Genomic DNA, 17,231 nt, shown 5'->3' on the forward strand with positions numbered 1-17,231 from the left:
CCATGTGTCTCACTTATTTCAAAATCTACTTTCAATTCGGATGTATTTTAAGGGACTGAAAATACTAAAATAGCCAACGGAAAAGACGAACAATTAAGAAAAATAATCAAACGAAAGTTGTGTTTCAGTTGCATCATAATGAACAAAACAATGCACAAGACAAAGATGTCAGAGACAACAACAACAGCAGTTTTATGGTTTTAGTCTGACTCCAGGAGGGCCACATAAATACAGTCAAAGGGCCTCATTCGGCCCGCGGGCCGCACTTTGGGGTGAAGTATTGAACCAGAAAAACACTGAACAAGTAGTGCGAGAGCAGAAGCCCAAACAGTTTCAAGGCAAAAACAGTGCTGAGAATGAGAGAAACAAATCAGGACCTTGCTCCAGCAGAATGTTTTGATCCTGACTTCAGTGTTTCAGAGACAAAAGATTAACACATTTACACCCCCACTTCTGTCATGAGCTATCAAAAGTGTTGGCTAGCCGTGGAAAACTCTCTGGAGGGGATGAAGCAGCGCGTCCAGGTAAATAGGTCACAACGGTCAGGTGGTGAGTTCATGACAGCTGCGGCCCGTTTTTAAGCTCCTGGCCTGATGTGTTGCGGAGCGGCACTTGCCAGCGAGGGGAGGGTGCAGGCTGAAGCCGAGCACAATCGGCGAGTTGTGTCGCAAGCCTTGATTATGCGAGCAGTGGGCCTGATGTTGTGTTTGTGTTGGAGCCGGTGGATCCTGGCAGATGGTGCAAATGAAGGAGATTCTGTTGTTGACATTGAGGCTGAAAGCGTCCAGCAAGACATCTGCCTGTTGTTTTCACGAGGAAACATTTGGATTCTCAGAAGCAGGTGGAGAGGAGTCCTGCACTGCATATGACGGACAAACTCCAGGCATGAAAGGGACGGACCTGCAAACAAAGAATCCCAGCCCGACCACATCTAAAGCGGCGGGATGTGAATGAATATCCCAGAGTGTCTGGCAAAACTAACAAAAATCAAAGCGCTGAAGTGGAACAAGCAATTAGACGAGAGTAAACAGGAAGGATGAGTAACACAGCACCTCGGCGTTTTGTTTGAAACCGAAATAGCCTTCATCTAAAGCGGTGATTTAATAGCATTCCCGCCTCCAGAAACATGGCGGCCGCTGAGAGTTGGTGGTGGCTGGTTGCATCAGCTCCACTTCACCATCTGTGTACCTGGATTTACCGGTCAATCTACGTTCCTACCTTCTCTAGCGATGTCTCTCCCCGCCTCCCGCCTGTGATCGAGAGCTTTGAATAGTCACTGGAAGGAAGAACAGGATCACACAGACACTGACCATCCACAGGGACTCTCTTAGGGTCCGCCCACTCAAAATGGAGCTGGCGATATCCAGTCGCAAAGTGGAAGTATTGGAGGGTCTACGTCCATATGACCAAACCACAACAATCGTAGTCGTTCACAACTGCTGAGATTTTTGGGAAATAATAGCACAAAGTCTTCTGTCACTGCCCGTCGGGCTCGGTCCATGGAAAAGAAAAAAATGAATGGAAGTCTATGGGGAGATGAAAGTCATTTTCTGGTCCAGTTTTGTCTTGGATCACACATCTGCTGTATCTCAGTTTAAATGACGTGAAATGAATAATGACGTGAGAGTCGACTTCATTCCTTGTGTCATTTTTTATTTATTCGCTGGTGAAAATACGTAATTATTTGGACTGTAAACCAAACGTCGCAGGTATGATGTCACAGCAGAATCCGACGGCAGATGCTAACGGTACTATACGATCAAAAGTTGGAGGCTAGCAAACTTCAGCTTGAAGAGCTTGTCCTCAGCGTTGTAGTTCGCTACTACACATTACACAAAACCTGACGTAAGTTTTGATGCCGGTTGAAAACAAGTGCTCTCACCGCATTAAAATGAGTCTTTCCACAGACATCACATGTGAGATCAATGGCATATTTCAAGCTTACGTGGATCAGAAAATAACTTTCATCTCTCCACTGACTCCCATTCATACTCATGGTCAACTAGGTCCCATGAGGCGGAAGTAGATGGGCGGGACTTAGGCTGCCCACACAGCACGTTCGCTTTAGTTCGTTTTCTGCAAGAGCATTACACTGCCACACACAGGCCTGGAGTGGCTACTACATCATTTGCTGTGTTTCACATCAACAGACGTGGCAAAACAAAAACAACAGAGGGACAGTGAGTGGAGATGATGTGGAACAGAAGTCAAAGAAAAGTTTTGCTGCTCTCCCTTGGCGTCCTGGGTGTGAGACCACACACACCATCAAACCATCTGCAACAACATAAGCACATAAACACGGCTTCGACAAACATCAGGTGACCTTTCACCGTGCGAAAGCCACCTGCACACACACAATCGAAGGCCTGCAAACACAAGCGAGCAGGAGATTGATGCGACGGATGTGATGGCGAGTCTGTGACAGCTGTTGTTGCTGTGCTTCCTGCAGTACTGTGAGCACCAAGCGACGCCGTTGTCAAAAGACTAAGTTGGGTAAAAGGAAGACAGTTGTTGACAAACATCTGGCAGCATCTGAGGTGATGCATCTTCTTACAATGATCGTGTTCCCTGTTCCAACTGAGACGTTGGGAACCAGCCAGTTTCACGACAGCGATTGTCGATGGATATGTGCAGATGAAAACATGTGTCTTTATTGAGGAGTGAGAGGGAAGGTAGCGGTGGACGAGCGCATCAAACCTATAAAAACTGAGTTACATTTCAGTCTTAAAAAACAATATTTGACTTAGATATCGATGGATGGATGGTTTAATGGATTGATGGATGGAGGGATGAATAATTTAGAGACATTTATTTGGTTATTAAGTCAACCTGGAATAGTAATTCGTTCATTGTACAGTATATTATCAGTCTAATGCACCATTTGTTTGGATTTTTCCACTATATTTAGTGCTCGTGTAGGTTATATTTATTACATGCATGTCGTGGATCACCTGCCTTCGCGAGACAGGACGCTAGAGGACCCTTTTCCTCGTCTGAGATGTTACCGCTCAACATCCTCGCAGGATCATTGCGCAACACATGGAGCGGTGGCGGGATGGATCCGCCCTCCTGTCTCGCCCCGTGATTGGTCGCCGCGCGTGTCAGTCAGCTGGAGGGGGGCACCGCTAATTTCTAGATGACTATAAGTCAATTTGGGTCCCAGTGTGTCGCTGACAGCAGCGGAGGAAACCTCCACTGACGCGCGGTGTTGGACTCCCACGTTCCCATGTGGCGCTACCCGCCACTGAGCCCTTGGATCTAAACCCTGATCAAACTTCTGCACAACTTCTCGGATTCTCTACACGAGGCGCGTGGTTGGACAACTTCCCCGTGGAGCGCGCTTTGAAGGAAACATGCTCGCCAAGTGTTGCGTTTGGTTCCTGAGCGTCTCTTTGCTGGCGCAGACCGCGTCCGCCCAGGACTGCAAGCCCTGTCAGCAGAGGACCTGCCCGGCCAAGTCCCCGCTCAGCTGCGAAGGCGGTCGGACGGTAGCCAGAGACCCATGCGGATGCTGCCCTCAGTGTAGCCGGCTGGAGTGGGAGACGTGCGGGGGAGAGGAGTGGACGCACGGCTACTGCGCGCTGGGTCTCACCTGCGCTTCTGTCAACGCCACAGCGGCCGCGATTGTGCCCGAAATCGGAGTGTGTAAAGGTGGGTCCAGTGTTTTTCTGACCTCAGCTGCGTCTCAGTCACATATTTCTGAAAATATTTTATTATCTTATTCTGAAATTGTGAAATAACTTATTTGGTTGACGATATTTTTTATGACGCTTAAATAAAATAATGCAAACCAAATTTCAATAAATTACTAGATTTGTTTTTAAATATTGTTATTAATAATTTAAATAGAAAACACCTGGGGGCTGCCCTTGATGTTGATTTATGGAGCTTTGGTTGCTCAGTCTTCAGCGCGCAGAAGCGCAATCCGACAGTGACGTGAAAATCTCACTGTTTAAAGCTAAAATAGTTGAATAAATAAATAAAACTAGAAATGGACGGCTTCAATTGAGCAGTGGCAAACACCTCTTAAGAAGTGTACCATGTAAAATGCAAGGCTCGGGGGCCGAATCAGTCCCACCAAGTGTCTACGAATGGACCGCAGAAGCTTGTAGCTTCCTCTAATTTAGTTCCAATTCTCTGTGGAAGTACTCAACTCAGTACAGTAAACCTTCTACTCTGCATGTAGATACCCACGGAGATTATAATGTTTATGTGGATTTTCCTGCAAGTATAGACTCTAAACATCAAGGATGAAAACCTAAAAGCTGATGCAGAAGGGACTGAAGGTGGATTTATGTCTGGAAGTCAAGGCTCTTGTGTGACTGACTTTGAGACGCCTGACGCCTTTGAAGGACGGGGTTCAAAACCAGCCAAGAAGAAAACTGCATTCAAGTAACATTGTGAAAAATGGAATGCAAGTTCATCCATGGCCGTTTCTCAATGGAAGGTTGCGAAACAGCGTGTAACATAATGGAAGCATGAAACTCGGATCATCAGGTTTCAGGCAAGAATGTTTGCTGAGTCATCATTTGGATCAGAACCTCTGGTGAAGGAATGTATTGTAATCCCCTTGGAAAATTCAGATTCAGAAAGTAACATCCAGCAGGGACCCACCGGACTCTCTTGAAGGATTTTATGGAGGTGGCAACCCGTGAGCAGCAGTTTCTCATTCCATCGCAGTTTGGGTGTTTTCGAGGTGTCGGGTTGGAGCTAGTTGGTTTATTGATTTATTCTTGCTTGTTGGTTTACCGCTGCCAACTTTCCTGAAGACAGAACTTGATACCGATAAGGTCGAACCCAGTCAGAATGATTCCGTGGAGTGTTTTGCTTTCATGAAGAAACAAACTCCGGGAATCCAACCTGCCAAACTCTGGCGTTCACCACAATCTTCGCAGCTCATTTTCAGCCTCGGTTTGAACTTCACGTTCTGAGTTGCTTTTTTCAGGCGTAGAATGAGTGTCTTTGTGGATTCCTTGAAGCATCTATTCATCTTGTCATCCAGTCGCCTCCCTCAAGAGGTGGTTCATGGATTGTAAAACCAGGTGGCGAGATTGTGTCTTCATCCTGGCTTGTCCCCCCCCCCACTCTGACAGTCAGCGAGCCTCTGTGGCTGGTATTATTGCTCTAAGTGGATTGCGGGCATCACCATTCAGACGTCAGTTCAAGCCTGACTTCACAGACAGAGCCAGTTTCTGTGTCTGCCTGGCGGCTCCGAGCAGCTAAAGGGGCTCTTGACTACCAGCAGAGGAGTCATGTTTAACTCCTCTTTCAAAGCTTCTTTCAGCTGCGGAGCATGACCAAAACCTTTGGCACACTTCAGCCCCCGTAGGTCCAGCGCTTCGCCGCTCCAAGTGACAATTAGGGGACGACACGACAAAACAATACGAGATGACGAAGCGTTATGATTGGAATAAGCTGTCTTTTAATAAGTGGACGGCTCTCCCTGGTCTGGATTGTTTACACCAGCAGTGTGGGTCTCAAGAGCTGTAATGATTTGGCGGCACGAAGGCGAAACTCCCCAGCAGCTTTCCATCCACAATGCAACACTGTTCCCCTGCCAAGTGGAGCAGGACTGTTTTAAAAGTGGATGTGCTCATTTTACGCACTATTTGAATGGCATTCGGAGCTTGAAAGACATGCAGCGGTGGTGGTCGAGGTCCTCACACCGTAGCTGCAGGTAGCAGAGGACCACCTCAAGCTGTCAAGTGAAACTCTGCACGGCTTGTTTCGGGATTCATGAGGAAGACTGACAGGGAGTGAGGAGCTCTCGCTGGGTGTCTGGGTTCTGTGACCTTGCCCTCTCATCATCTCTTTATGGGGTGGTCTGAGTCAGGGGTCTCCTGCCCTACAGCCGTCCCAAGAGACCCAGTGTTTTTATGTCCAGGTTATTCTGGTGTCTGGAGGACATCTTTTCTCCAAACAGGTTTGGACTTAGCGGTAGAGCTCCAGATTGGGTCATGGCTCTGCTCTTGTGGCTTGAGGGGCCAGGCAGCAGACTTCTGACCCCTGAGTCTCACACACGTACACTCAAGGTCCCCGAGGGTTCAGATGGTGGGGGGTAAATCAACACCTCCCGTGTGTTTGCGGGGGCCACGGTAGGCAGCCTGTCGGCGACTGATCCCCTGCTTCCCTCTTGAAGCTGCAAGGGTCTTAAAGTGATTAGACTCGCAATCAGCACAGGAGGAAAAATGTTTCCGCTTTCTGATCGCCTGCTTCTACACGCAGTTTGATGGGTGGCCGTGCGGTAATGCTACTGAAGAAGGTGGACGTCTTCCTTTCAGTCGAGTTTAAAAAAATATATGTATTTGGATATGACTTACTTGAAAAAAAGATTTTGTTGACTTTTATTTTTCACACCAAGGGGCAATTTTAGCCTAGTGAGCATGTCTTTGGGAGGAAACCGGAGCACCCGGAGTAAGCCCACAGACACCAGGAGAACATGCAAACTCCATGCAGAAAGGTGGCCCGACTCGGGCATCGAACCTACAACCTTCTTGCTGGAAGGCAAGCGTGATAACCACTAAGTTAAAAAAAAATGGCTTAACCTCAAGATACAACTTTTATTGAAATAAAGAAAATTATCGGAATTTTAAAAGAATAAACCAATGTGATGAGAAAAGGCAAAAGCGTACAACAAAAGCGTACAGCAACATCATTGATGCCAAAGCGAAGTGATGAGAAATTATATTGAGATGCCAGGTTTCTAACTTATACTAACATTTACACTAATCTTTCTCAATTTCTACATTTTTATATCAAGTTTTTTAACTCGTTCTTATTTTACTTGGTTGAGGTTGTAGAGCAAGTGAGCGTGTTATTGTATCTACTTGGTTTTATTTTGAAGGTTTGTTGTTTTATTACGTGAACTTCCTGTTTCTATAAACTCCGGCTATATAACTGTGAAGATTGCCGTGCGTCATGCAGTGTTTGGTAAATGACCTGGGATCTGGATCAGTTTTTGTTTGATGTGTTGGATAGTTATTGGATGAAGCAAGTAAACTAGGAGCTAACACTGGACTGGTAAAGACTAGACCTGCTTAAGGAAAAGAGTTGTTGGCTTCTTATGCTTTCACAGTTTGTGTTCAGCTTTTGAGTCATGGTGAAATGGTTTTATGACCAACTCACTCCTTCGTAGTCCTTCAGCGTCTCCCTTCCTCAGCTATTATCTAACATTTCAAAGACTTCCTTTTTAGCCTGCTATCGGCCAGTGAGCCTCCAGAGGTCAGGTTCTCCAGTCCGACTGAGGATGCCAAGACAAGCAGTCTGAGTGGCTGACCCAGGACTCCCCCTGGCCCTGGACAGGAGCTGTGCCAGGCCCCCTGGTCCACAGGCGACTCAGAGGTCAGCCGTCGCGGAGCGCCGTCTGGAGTATGAATATCCTGATGAAGTGTAACTGTCAGAAAATGCCTTCACGGAGAGACGGCTAAAGAATGTGCGCCAGGGACAGGAAAGCCTCGGGATGGAAAAAAAGACGTGGAAGTAAGGATCACAGTAATGCGAAGGGAAATCGTGGTTTTACGGAATAGACTGCTTTTGCTTCAGCTTGTCTGGCCGTCTTTCCAGGAGAGCTATTCATGGCGCAGATAACGTTACCTTCTTCCTCGAAGAGGTGCACTTTCAGCTGTCAGCATCCTTTATCGCCGGCTCATCATCAGAGCGAGGCTCCCTTCACCTACCATAAAGTCAGTCTTTGTAAAGTACGGAGAGTCAGCGGAAATACACAGCGGATGGTGTGATCCTGGTCAGCACAAAACGGCACCTTTAGCGGAGGCAAAGTAACGGCTGTTAGTACCACTTTATGCTTTGCCAGTGGGAGCGTGTCAATTGTCACACTGGTTTTCTCCACCATGGTGGTTTTTGCTGGCGGACTTGTCGGTTTACAAAATAACTTATGCACTGATTTTAATAAAATGTTCAGGACATTTTGATAATAGAATAATAGAACAAGGAACAGATGATTATATTTTGGTGGTGTTCTGGATAAGAATCTCGGGAGTGTTTTAAAGGATTTGTCACTGACTATGTGTTGCAAAATAACATTTATAAGGCGCCAACTATTCTCAAATGGACTTAAGCATCCAAGAAGTCAGCCGTCTGCGTTGAATGTGACGTTGAAAAAGAGGGTCAGTGCCCACAGTAGTATTAGCATATGAGGTGCCCCTCGGTTCAACCCCAAATCCATTGAAACACCCATCAAAAAGGCAACATGGAAGGCTGGCTCCTGTGTATATATCGGATGCATTAACGGATGAACTGTTGCAAAAAAAAAAAAAACATGACTTAGTGAAACATAAAAAAGTAAATCAAAACTAGAAAGCGGCTTCCGTATGGCTGTGCTGCAAAAATGTCAAAATGCCTTTTCAGGAACTGGGTTACTTCTGTGACCCTTGAATGCGGAAGTGTTCCCGGCGTGCTGGAGCCGACAATCTCATTGGTGACCAATAAGATTTGGTGACATTCTGGGCGGAGTTGCTTGCAACATCACCGCAACCTTTGCCTTCTAGACCTATACATTCTGAGCAATCTTGTTTCCTTGCTCTAAAAACTATCACGGCGGCACAAAATGGTCATTTGCTAGGCGACACATTAGCTTGTGCTAATATACAATTTAGGGTGTTACCACTTCCTTGAAATGACGTCTATACTTGGCGTGATCCTATGGTACGGTTTACGTAACGGCGTGGCGCTCTGGATTGTCACGACTCAAGCATTTATATAGCGATCATCTATTTAGATTAGAATCTCAGTAAATCACCCGTGGTCTGTACTGTACAACCCACTGCGTAAACTTCAGGAACGGATTACTCCCAAACAAAAGTTTTCAGTTCTAGTTTGAGAACGACATTCATCACTGAATAAAGCTTGAGCAAGAGGCGTTACAAAGATGAATGTCCTCCAATGATTTTGGACCATTCTGCTTCTCGCAGACTGCAGGTTATTCATCGTGGCCTTGTTGTTCCTGATTTGAGAGACGAATTCCAGGCTGTTTTCATAAACTCCAATCACACTTGCTGACGGAGCCAATCTTAGGGGGGCCATCGTCTTGGGAATGGGGTTACCCATGTGTTACAGTTTGTCTTATCCTGTTTACTCTGCTTCCCTGGATCTTGGACCACGGTGGTAATTTTCTATAAGCACTTGTGTTTATTCATGCATACACACGAAAGGGACACTGATGGTATGTGGGGCCCTTTTAATCCCACACTTTTCGGTATTGTCGGGGCGACACACACACACCGCTTCCTTGTATTGTACGTCTTTTGGCGAAGTTCCCCTCAAGGGTGGCGTCGTGTCTGCGACAGCGTGTCGAATGGGAATGATACAAAGTGGCCCTGGTACAGAAGAGGCGTTGCAGCAGTCGGCGGAGATATAAACCCTGGGAGGGCCCCATGCTGAGAAACAAAAGCAAACAAACCAGCCCACTGGGCTGAAGGAGCATGGCACGACGAGAAGGGAGGAAGAATCTGGAGCGCACTATTGGGCTGGTCACTTGAGCAACAGTCAGGCCAGGACAATGTGTTACAACAGAGCGTGTAAGCTGGCTGGCCTCAGTGGTTGCACTAAATAAATCTCACTTTCTGGCAAGTCTTTGATGTAATGCTGTGGTGTGGTCCCGGCTCCAACGCTAATGGCTCCTTATTTCCCTGACAGTCTTCCCCGAGCATCCAGAGGCCGGACTGGAAGACGAGCGCTGTCCTCTGATGACCGGCTGCGAAAAGGTGGAAGGCGAATGTGTGTGCGACGCCCGCCACTCTTGTTTGGGCTCCTTCACCTACCCAGACCAGGAAACCTGCGCAAAAGCCAGTGGCACAGGTGAGTCAGCACGTTCTGGTACGTGAATTCAAACCAAAACAAAGCCTGACTTCTGTGTCACTCTGGCACAATAGTCAGCATGTGTTGCCTGAGCAGGGTCACAGGGAATAGATTGTCCCAGCTACATGGGGTAGGAGCCGGATGACAGGTCATCGCAGGGCACTACTGAAATGTCTCAAGATAATAGAAGCCATGCCAGTTATGTTGGCTGAGCTCCTACAGTTCTTTTTACTGGCGCATTTATCAGACCGTTGCTGTATGTGAGGTGACTCTGAAATAAAAACAGTGACAATTAGGAAACGTTTCGCTTCAGCCAATATTTGGTCGTCCATGTAAATATTGATCATCCTCAATTAGAATCAAACAGGACACTCACGATCCACGCAAAGGCGGAATAAAGGCGACTATTGAGGGAGCTAATCCGTAGCAGATGTGTCTCTGAGGTGACTAATTCATAGTCTGCCGATGACACACACACACACACACACACATGTTCGAGCTGATCTCCCGCGCTTGGTGCCGTTGTCAGTGACTCATGAATGACTGTAACTGTGCCTTCCCAGAGAGTCGGAAGCCAGAGCACCGGGACCGGCACCGGGAGAAGTACGTGGGACCCTCCAACCCCGCCTGCATGTTCTCCGGCTGCAACCTGACTGCTGAGGGCTGTGTGTGCGAGTCCCAGAGCTGCCACCACCACTTCGCCTACATCAACCGCAGCCAGTGCCAGGAAGCGGCAGGTAACTTTCAAATGACCCGCAGCTGGAACTTGGATGTTGACACGACAGTTGCGCGGCTACTGCCAAACGTTCTGGCTGTGTAGAAGTTTGCTTTTTGCTGCGTCACGCACGACCAATTCCTGAAACAATCGTAATGCCCATTATCGTGTTCTAAGAGCTAAAGAGTACTTTGATCCCCAAGCTAACGCCTTCCCATAAAACATCACTTATTGGACTCGGAAAACAAAGGCGAGGCTTTATTTCTATCTGACAATTGAAGCCACAAAGTGGATATTTTGTATCTAAATAGTGCATTTGTTTCCAATAATTCCTATTGTCTGACTGGGGGGAGCAGCTCAAGCAAGTAGGTCCTTACAGCCTCCATTTTTTTCTTTGGTTACGCCAAGAAAACTCTGGTCTTGCCCCATGGCTTCCTCCTTAATGGGCAAGCCTGGAACGCCGCGCTAATGTTGCGTCCTGGAGACCAAATGCTCACCTCAGTGGCTTCTCTAGAAGAGCTACTTCGATTCTCTTCAGTCTCACCAATAAGTCGAGAGCCACGTTTATTCCACACCATGACACGATAGTCCTCCTGACAGGAGATGACGTCTGGTCCCGATTGTTAACTCAATGTCTGGTGGACAAAACCCCAAGGATAAATCAGTCTGCAAGGGAAACAAGTGTAGAAAAAAAGTCACCATCTGAAGGGAAGGTGTTGCCCAGACTGATGATGGAAATACGAAGTGTTGGAGCGAGCCACGGCGCTTTGTGGCCGCGGGGTGTAAACGTATATATTGCAGGATCAAGCCCAGCTCTGTTTGGAGCCAAGAATCCGTTCACATAGGTAGTCGGTGTTAAACCACCCTGATGTTTAATTTCATCATCATGTTGTTGCCGACGAGAGAAGCCAGTAACTGCTGGGTGAACTCGCTGATCCTCCTCTTACTCAAGTCTTACTCAGCGCCAGAGAAGTGGAAGCAGCGGGCAGATTATGCCTGAAGCATGTGACTGTGACCTGTGGTTCTTTTCCCTAACTACTGAGGTTTTGTGACAAATGAGCAGAGTGTGAAAGGCAAACAGACGCTTTCATTTTTTTTTGGTGGATTTATTATTGTTCATTTTTGAGTTTGTTTTGTACAGAACAAATTCATTGAGTGGAGAGTTTTCACATCTACTGTGGTGAACTCGCTCTTTTACTTACAGTCGCAAAAGGTTCAAAAGGTTCTTCAGACCAATCCGATTTTTTTTAAACTAAGCTTCCATTCTTTAAGCTTCTTTGAGAAACTTTAGGACGCTTATTTTGAGTGAGCTAATATTCAAACAGGAAATGGATTCATTTATGCTGTGAATTTCTTGTCAGCCATTTTTGTATGGAGCTGTCTTGATACCGATCTTTGGGCGGCACAGTGAAGAAACGTCACTGCTTCCTCTCAGCAAGAAGGTTGAGGGTTCGAATCTGGCTCTGGATTTTTCTGGTTAAAGTTCGGGTTTTCTCTGGGCACTCTGGTTTCCTCCCAAAGACATGCTTATTGGACACTTTGAAATTGGCGTGTGTGCCCCGTGATGGACTGGCGACCTGTCCAGCGTGTATTCCTGCCTCTCACCCAATGACCACTGGGATACACTCCAGCAATCCTCCTGCCCCTGAACAGGACTAAGCACTGGTTAACTGACAATGTATGCATGATACCGATCTTTCAGTGTCACACGCATCCGAGAGATTGAAGCTGTTTGAATTTGAAGGTCCATATTTGAGCCATATCAAAGGTTAGTGGAAGATTGGCAGCTGTTATCTGTGCTGGAAACAGACATCTCCATCTCTGAATTCAAAGGTCAGAACTATTGTGGTGTAGCTTCACTGCTCATCCCGTGATGCTCAAACCCACCAGCGTATCTCTCTGAAAGCTGGCCAGCTTCTCCTGGCACTTTCCCTCCCATTCAGCTTAGCAGATGACAGTCTAAACTTACACAAGCGAAAACTGTAAACAACATTTTTCAGCGGCTTATGACTTATCAATCCAGCGTGCACACACACACACACACATGCACCCCCTCACTCTCACACAGTTGGTTTTTAAGCTCGGGTGGATGTTTCTGATGTTGCGATCCAAGTTGCCCGGCACGTAGGTTTCGACCGAGCCCTCATCTCGACACATCTGTGTTTGTGTCTGCGTGCGATAATTATCTCGCTGGGCTGGATGTCCCGGCAGACATTTTCCATTGTCTGTCATCGGAAGGAGCTTCCTCCGCGACCGGACTCTGTGGTCTGGCAAGGCATTTTTGTTCCTAATCCAAACAGCTATTAAAATGCCACCGCCGACTTCCGCCACTTCGGTCGAGCCATCCATCATAAAAAACACACCGGAATGTGTCATGTGGGAACTTGACAGAATCAATGAGTTACTCATCCTAACTCTTCCTTGAACCCGTATCACAGTATAACCGAATAAAAAGCTCTAGAGTTCATGCTTTTGTACAGAATCTGACGGAATTTTTTGTCACATAGAAGCTTCTTCTTTGAGACACATAGTTACTGTCACTAACTTTATTGTGAAAGGCCAGAGACGCTGTAAAGTAGGAGCTGTTGATGCAGTCAGGTGCTTCCTCACGTCGCCTGGATTCCACGTACAAATCGCTCTCAGAAAATTGACTCCGACTTATTTTTTGGTTTGGGCCCCTCTGTGATTGAGTCTTGAGTCATATTGTCGTCGATATCAGTCCTCACACTGTGCGGGTCACGATGTACGACTGTACACTATAACTGTTGCACAATGATATCGAAGTTGGGGATGCACCATGCATGTTGCCTCAAATGCTGAAACTAGTTTTGAGGCTTCATGAAACAGTGCCTTCATTTTCAAAGCCCACTAGATGGCACTCACTACCCTCAAGTCTTTGCTTTTGAACACTCAACCCAATGACATTTCACGTCATTTATAAACCGAGAGCGCCACCAGCTGAGCTCTGAAAATGAGGACACTGTTTCATGAAGCCTCATCAGCCCATCACTAGGTTAAATTGAAAACTGTTGCAACCAATCAGGGACCTGATTCTGTAGCGACGCACCCACAGAAGAAAAATTTACCAATAAGATAAAGAAGCAAAATGGAAGAGAAATGTACCGCACTGTCGCAGTCGCTATGTACAATTCTGCCACTTACTTTAGAAGCCCAGCAGTTTGTTGTGAACATACCTTGAGGACACATTCCTGGTTGGAACATTTCCTCTCGCAGTCTTGCGTTTGCTTGACTCAATGTAATGTGGCTCTGGGCTTCTTCTGTTGTGGTCTCTTCTTCCTCTGCTCAAGTTTCCTCTCAATCTTCCTGTCATATCCGCTTGTGGGACCTTCAGAGAGTGATGTAATTCAGTGAACCAGTATACCCAGACACAGTACCCTCACGAGGATGCGATAATTGTTGGACCAGAGATGAAGGGGAGATAGGAAGCCAACCATTCTGTTGAGGTATTTATGCCAAACACAGCCGGCCTCGGATGGTAGTTCTGCACTCCGGGATGGTTTACATTTTTCTCTCAGGATAAGACGGCGGTTGTGAAGGAATTCCCCGTGTGGTGACTGCTGATATGAACAGTGTTTAGGTGAGTCATATGACTGGCATCATGTTGTGACGGCGCTGTAGCTTAAAGATAAACAACAGGTCTTCTATGTTGGTTTGTTTGGTGTTGTGATAGCTTCACCAGTGCGGCCCTCACAGTGCTGTTTTGTGTCTCCCTCCCTTGCCGTCCGTGTGAAAAGATGGTTAGCTCAAGTTGGCGTTGGTCGTTTTGCGGCAAGGCTATCGAGGGCTTCGCCAAACCACAGCTGGCTGGCAGAGGTGTAAGGCGTCTCGCTGGGGTGTTTTATTTTGTGGTGTCAGAGGAAGCTGTGGCCTCACTTTAGGTGCTCGTTTCTGTTTGTGCATTTAAATATATATACATATATATAGGCTTTTTACCATTCTAGGTCAGCTGAATAGTAGGCTAAGTGGCAGCACATGATGTCCTGAAAACTTACAGATTTAAACAAGGCATTTCCCTCAGGTTGTCAGTTCTTTTTTAACCATGAATTTGAATGCTGCTGCTGAAGAACTTTTCGCGCTCACTCACATATGACTGTTTCGGCTGGGAATTTGAGCCACGTATTCACGTGCAGCTCTTAAAGGTTTCCTATAGCTTCTTTAACTCCGATGCCATGTCCCTAATATAAACTCGCAAGGGGAGGGTGTGTGTCCTTGGAATGTACACATGCTTCTATCACAAACGCTACACGTGGGCCTCCTCATTACCTCATGCAAACTCTGCTCCTTTGCAGCTGCCGCGGTTTTGTTCCGAACATTGGATCACGTTTATCATCTGCAAATATTTAGTCGAAGCTAGAAAGAGAAAAGCGTGCAAGCGGCAGATGGTCTGGCGTCTTCCTCTTGCTGGTGGTCCCGGCGGTTGAGAGATTACCACAAGAGAGACGCGCCATGCTTCTGCCTCACGTTCCCACAGTGATAGGCCAGGTAAATAAAGCGGACTTTCTCCGGTGCCAGCGGGCGCAGTAGCAGGCCCCTGCCATGATGTGTCGCTTTGTGGAGCAACTTTACAAGACCTGAGGACAGAACAGAAAACCATGGAGGGCAGCTGGACTGAGAAAGCTTTGTTCTCTGCTGACTTGCTTCCAAAGTCAGTCGTTGGACAGAACTCACATTGTGCACTTTTTTCCATGAGTAAACTCGGGCTGTCAACACAGCCTCCTCTGCCTGGCCGGGCCACTCTGGTTTGGTGAAAGACTGCGCTCCTTGTACCCCGGTTTGTGGGGAAGAAAAACTCATTTAGAACCAAGGTGTTTTTCTTTCTTAGGTGAGAGGAGCCGTTTACAGAAGAGATCATTCTGAGGCGATAAAGCTGTTCCCATTACTCCCGGCTCTCTATCAGGTGTCTGCCGTCCAGTCCTTCTCGGAGCCTAAAGATGCGAGCGGTTGGTTTGCGATGTGGGGGCGGGTTCCGTGGTTTCTGACTCACTCATTGCAGTTCTCTGAGAGAGTACTCAGACTGTACATAATTGATTCGCTTCTGACTTTTCCTGGTTTCTCTGTGCCGCCGGCTGAGAAGCCTTTTAATAAGACCAGCGGGAATAGGCGCGTTTAACAAATGGAAATACCAATTTTGCCTCATTTGAATGACAATGGCGCGGCTGCCAGCTGCCGTTCCCAGCGCACGCACACCCCAGCCATTACTGCCAGTGAAAGGCTAATCAGCCTTTGTACCACCACGTACAATGAGCCTTGAGTGTTTTTCAGGGCAGAACGTTGTGCAAGATCATCCCACGGCTTTCTTGACGGCACTGATGTTTTCATATGCAAAGCCGGTCTCCGACTGAGCAGCGGCAGTCTGGTGGCCAATCGAAGCCTGAGCCCGAAGTTTATTTAACTCCGCCGTCGGACGTGGGCCAAAAGCGTTAAATCGTACAAACACTTCACAAACTCTCATTTTCTATGACTTCATTCAGGAACAAGGTTTATCAATGAAAGCTTTGTGGCTGGCGCCACTGTTCCCAGGTTCCTTGGGTAAACAGTACAGTGAACTTCACACTCCTGCTATGTTCATTAGCAGCGCTTGTCGCTTCGTCTGTCGGAAACATTGCCCCCCCTCACCCCCAGTGCCCTCTCAGGATTGAACAACTGCTTTAGTACAACTTCAAATCCGACCAGATCTCATCCCAAACGACTTGAAGATGACACTGCGTGGACCTCATTATCGCCTGGAATAACCTCTGCGATTGAGCGGGATTCAAAAATCCATGTCTTAATTGGTCAAGTGCTTTTTCAGTGCCTCTTTTACTTGTGGTGAAACAGAATCGGCAGTGGAAGCTCGGTTGACAGGACTTTGGCAACGGCTCCTTTTGGACATGCAGCCAGTTTAAACATGAAGTCAAGTCAGCATTCATGTGGCCCTAAGACGGACTCACTCTTCATGATGTGGCTTTTCTGACTAGACGCTTCTCATAGACCGTTGAATAACGTTTTTAAAGCTCTTGTTTACCTTAAAAATAGCGCTTGAAGAGTACAAGGTGGCACTAGTCAACAGGGCTCTTGAGCTTCTTCAACAACTATAAGAGCAGCAGTTGAGATGGTAGCTCCGACCAACGTCATTCAAGAGGATCTGAGAAGTACGTGAGGGTTGTGTAGGACATGTATGATGTTATGGTGTTTGGTTTGGACACATGGAGGGGAGAGACAGTGTTGGTCCAGGAATACTGGAGATGGAAGAAGAGGAAGATGGATGTGGTGAAGAGGATCGGTTATGTTTCCTTGACAACACTATCATAGTGATAATGTAATTCTACAGTATTAATATATATATATTGCTCTATTCAATGTCTCTCCAGCACACAGATTCACCTCAGGAGGAAAGAGCTGGCAGAATGTCCCCATAAAGGTGCTAAAATGATCATGCAGCTTTCCCATCTGTTGGCAAAATTTAGAAGGTTCCACTTGGAGATCTTTAAATGTCAGCGATCATCCGAGAGAGAGTTATGGACGAATGGATATTCCATCTGTTCACAAAAGCGCCCCAACTCTCAAACAAAAATGCTCTTGCTATTCCTCTGAACTCCAACCGAATCCCGCGTCTTCTAAGGAAATCATTTGTTGACACATTTCCGCAGGTAGGACTGAAATTGGACGTGCAATTATGGGATTTTCCTCATTCTCATCCATC

The 17,231-nt window shown here is 46.9% G+C and overlaps 1 protein-coding gene across 3 annotated transcripts in view; it reads left to right on the forward strand.

Annotated features, from left to right (window-relative positions):
• Positions 1–3,150: 3,150 nt before the first annotated feature.
• crim1 (cysteine rich transmembrane BMP regulator 1 (chordin-like)) overlaps positions 3,151–17,231 on the forward strand; it is a 33,590-nt gene continuing 19,509 nt past the window's right edge. The window contains exons 1-3 of one of the 3 annotated variants that reach the window (XM_053846097.1): positions 3,151–3,651; positions 9,652–9,813; positions 10,377–10,550. In XM_053846097.1, coding sequence (XP_053702072.1) covers positions 3,354–3,651; positions 9,652–9,813; positions 10,377–10,550 — 634 coding nt within the window. In that variant the 5' untranslated portion in view covers positions 3,151–3,353. Of the gene's footprint in view, positions 3,652–5,525; positions 7,342–9,651; positions 9,814–10,376; positions 10,551–17,231 lie in introns of those variants that run through there. The other 2 variants (XM_053846096.1, XM_053846098.1) reach the window with 2 other exon arrangements.

Source organism: Synchiropus splendidus, chromosome 16 (genome assembly GCF_027744825.2).
Source record: "Synchiropus splendidus isolate RoL2022-P1 chromosome 16, RoL_Sspl_1.0, whole genome shotgun sequence".
NCBI classification, from domain to species: domain Eukaryota; kingdom Metazoa; phylum Chordata; class Actinopteri; order Syngnathiformes; family Callionymidae; genus Synchiropus; species Synchiropus splendidus.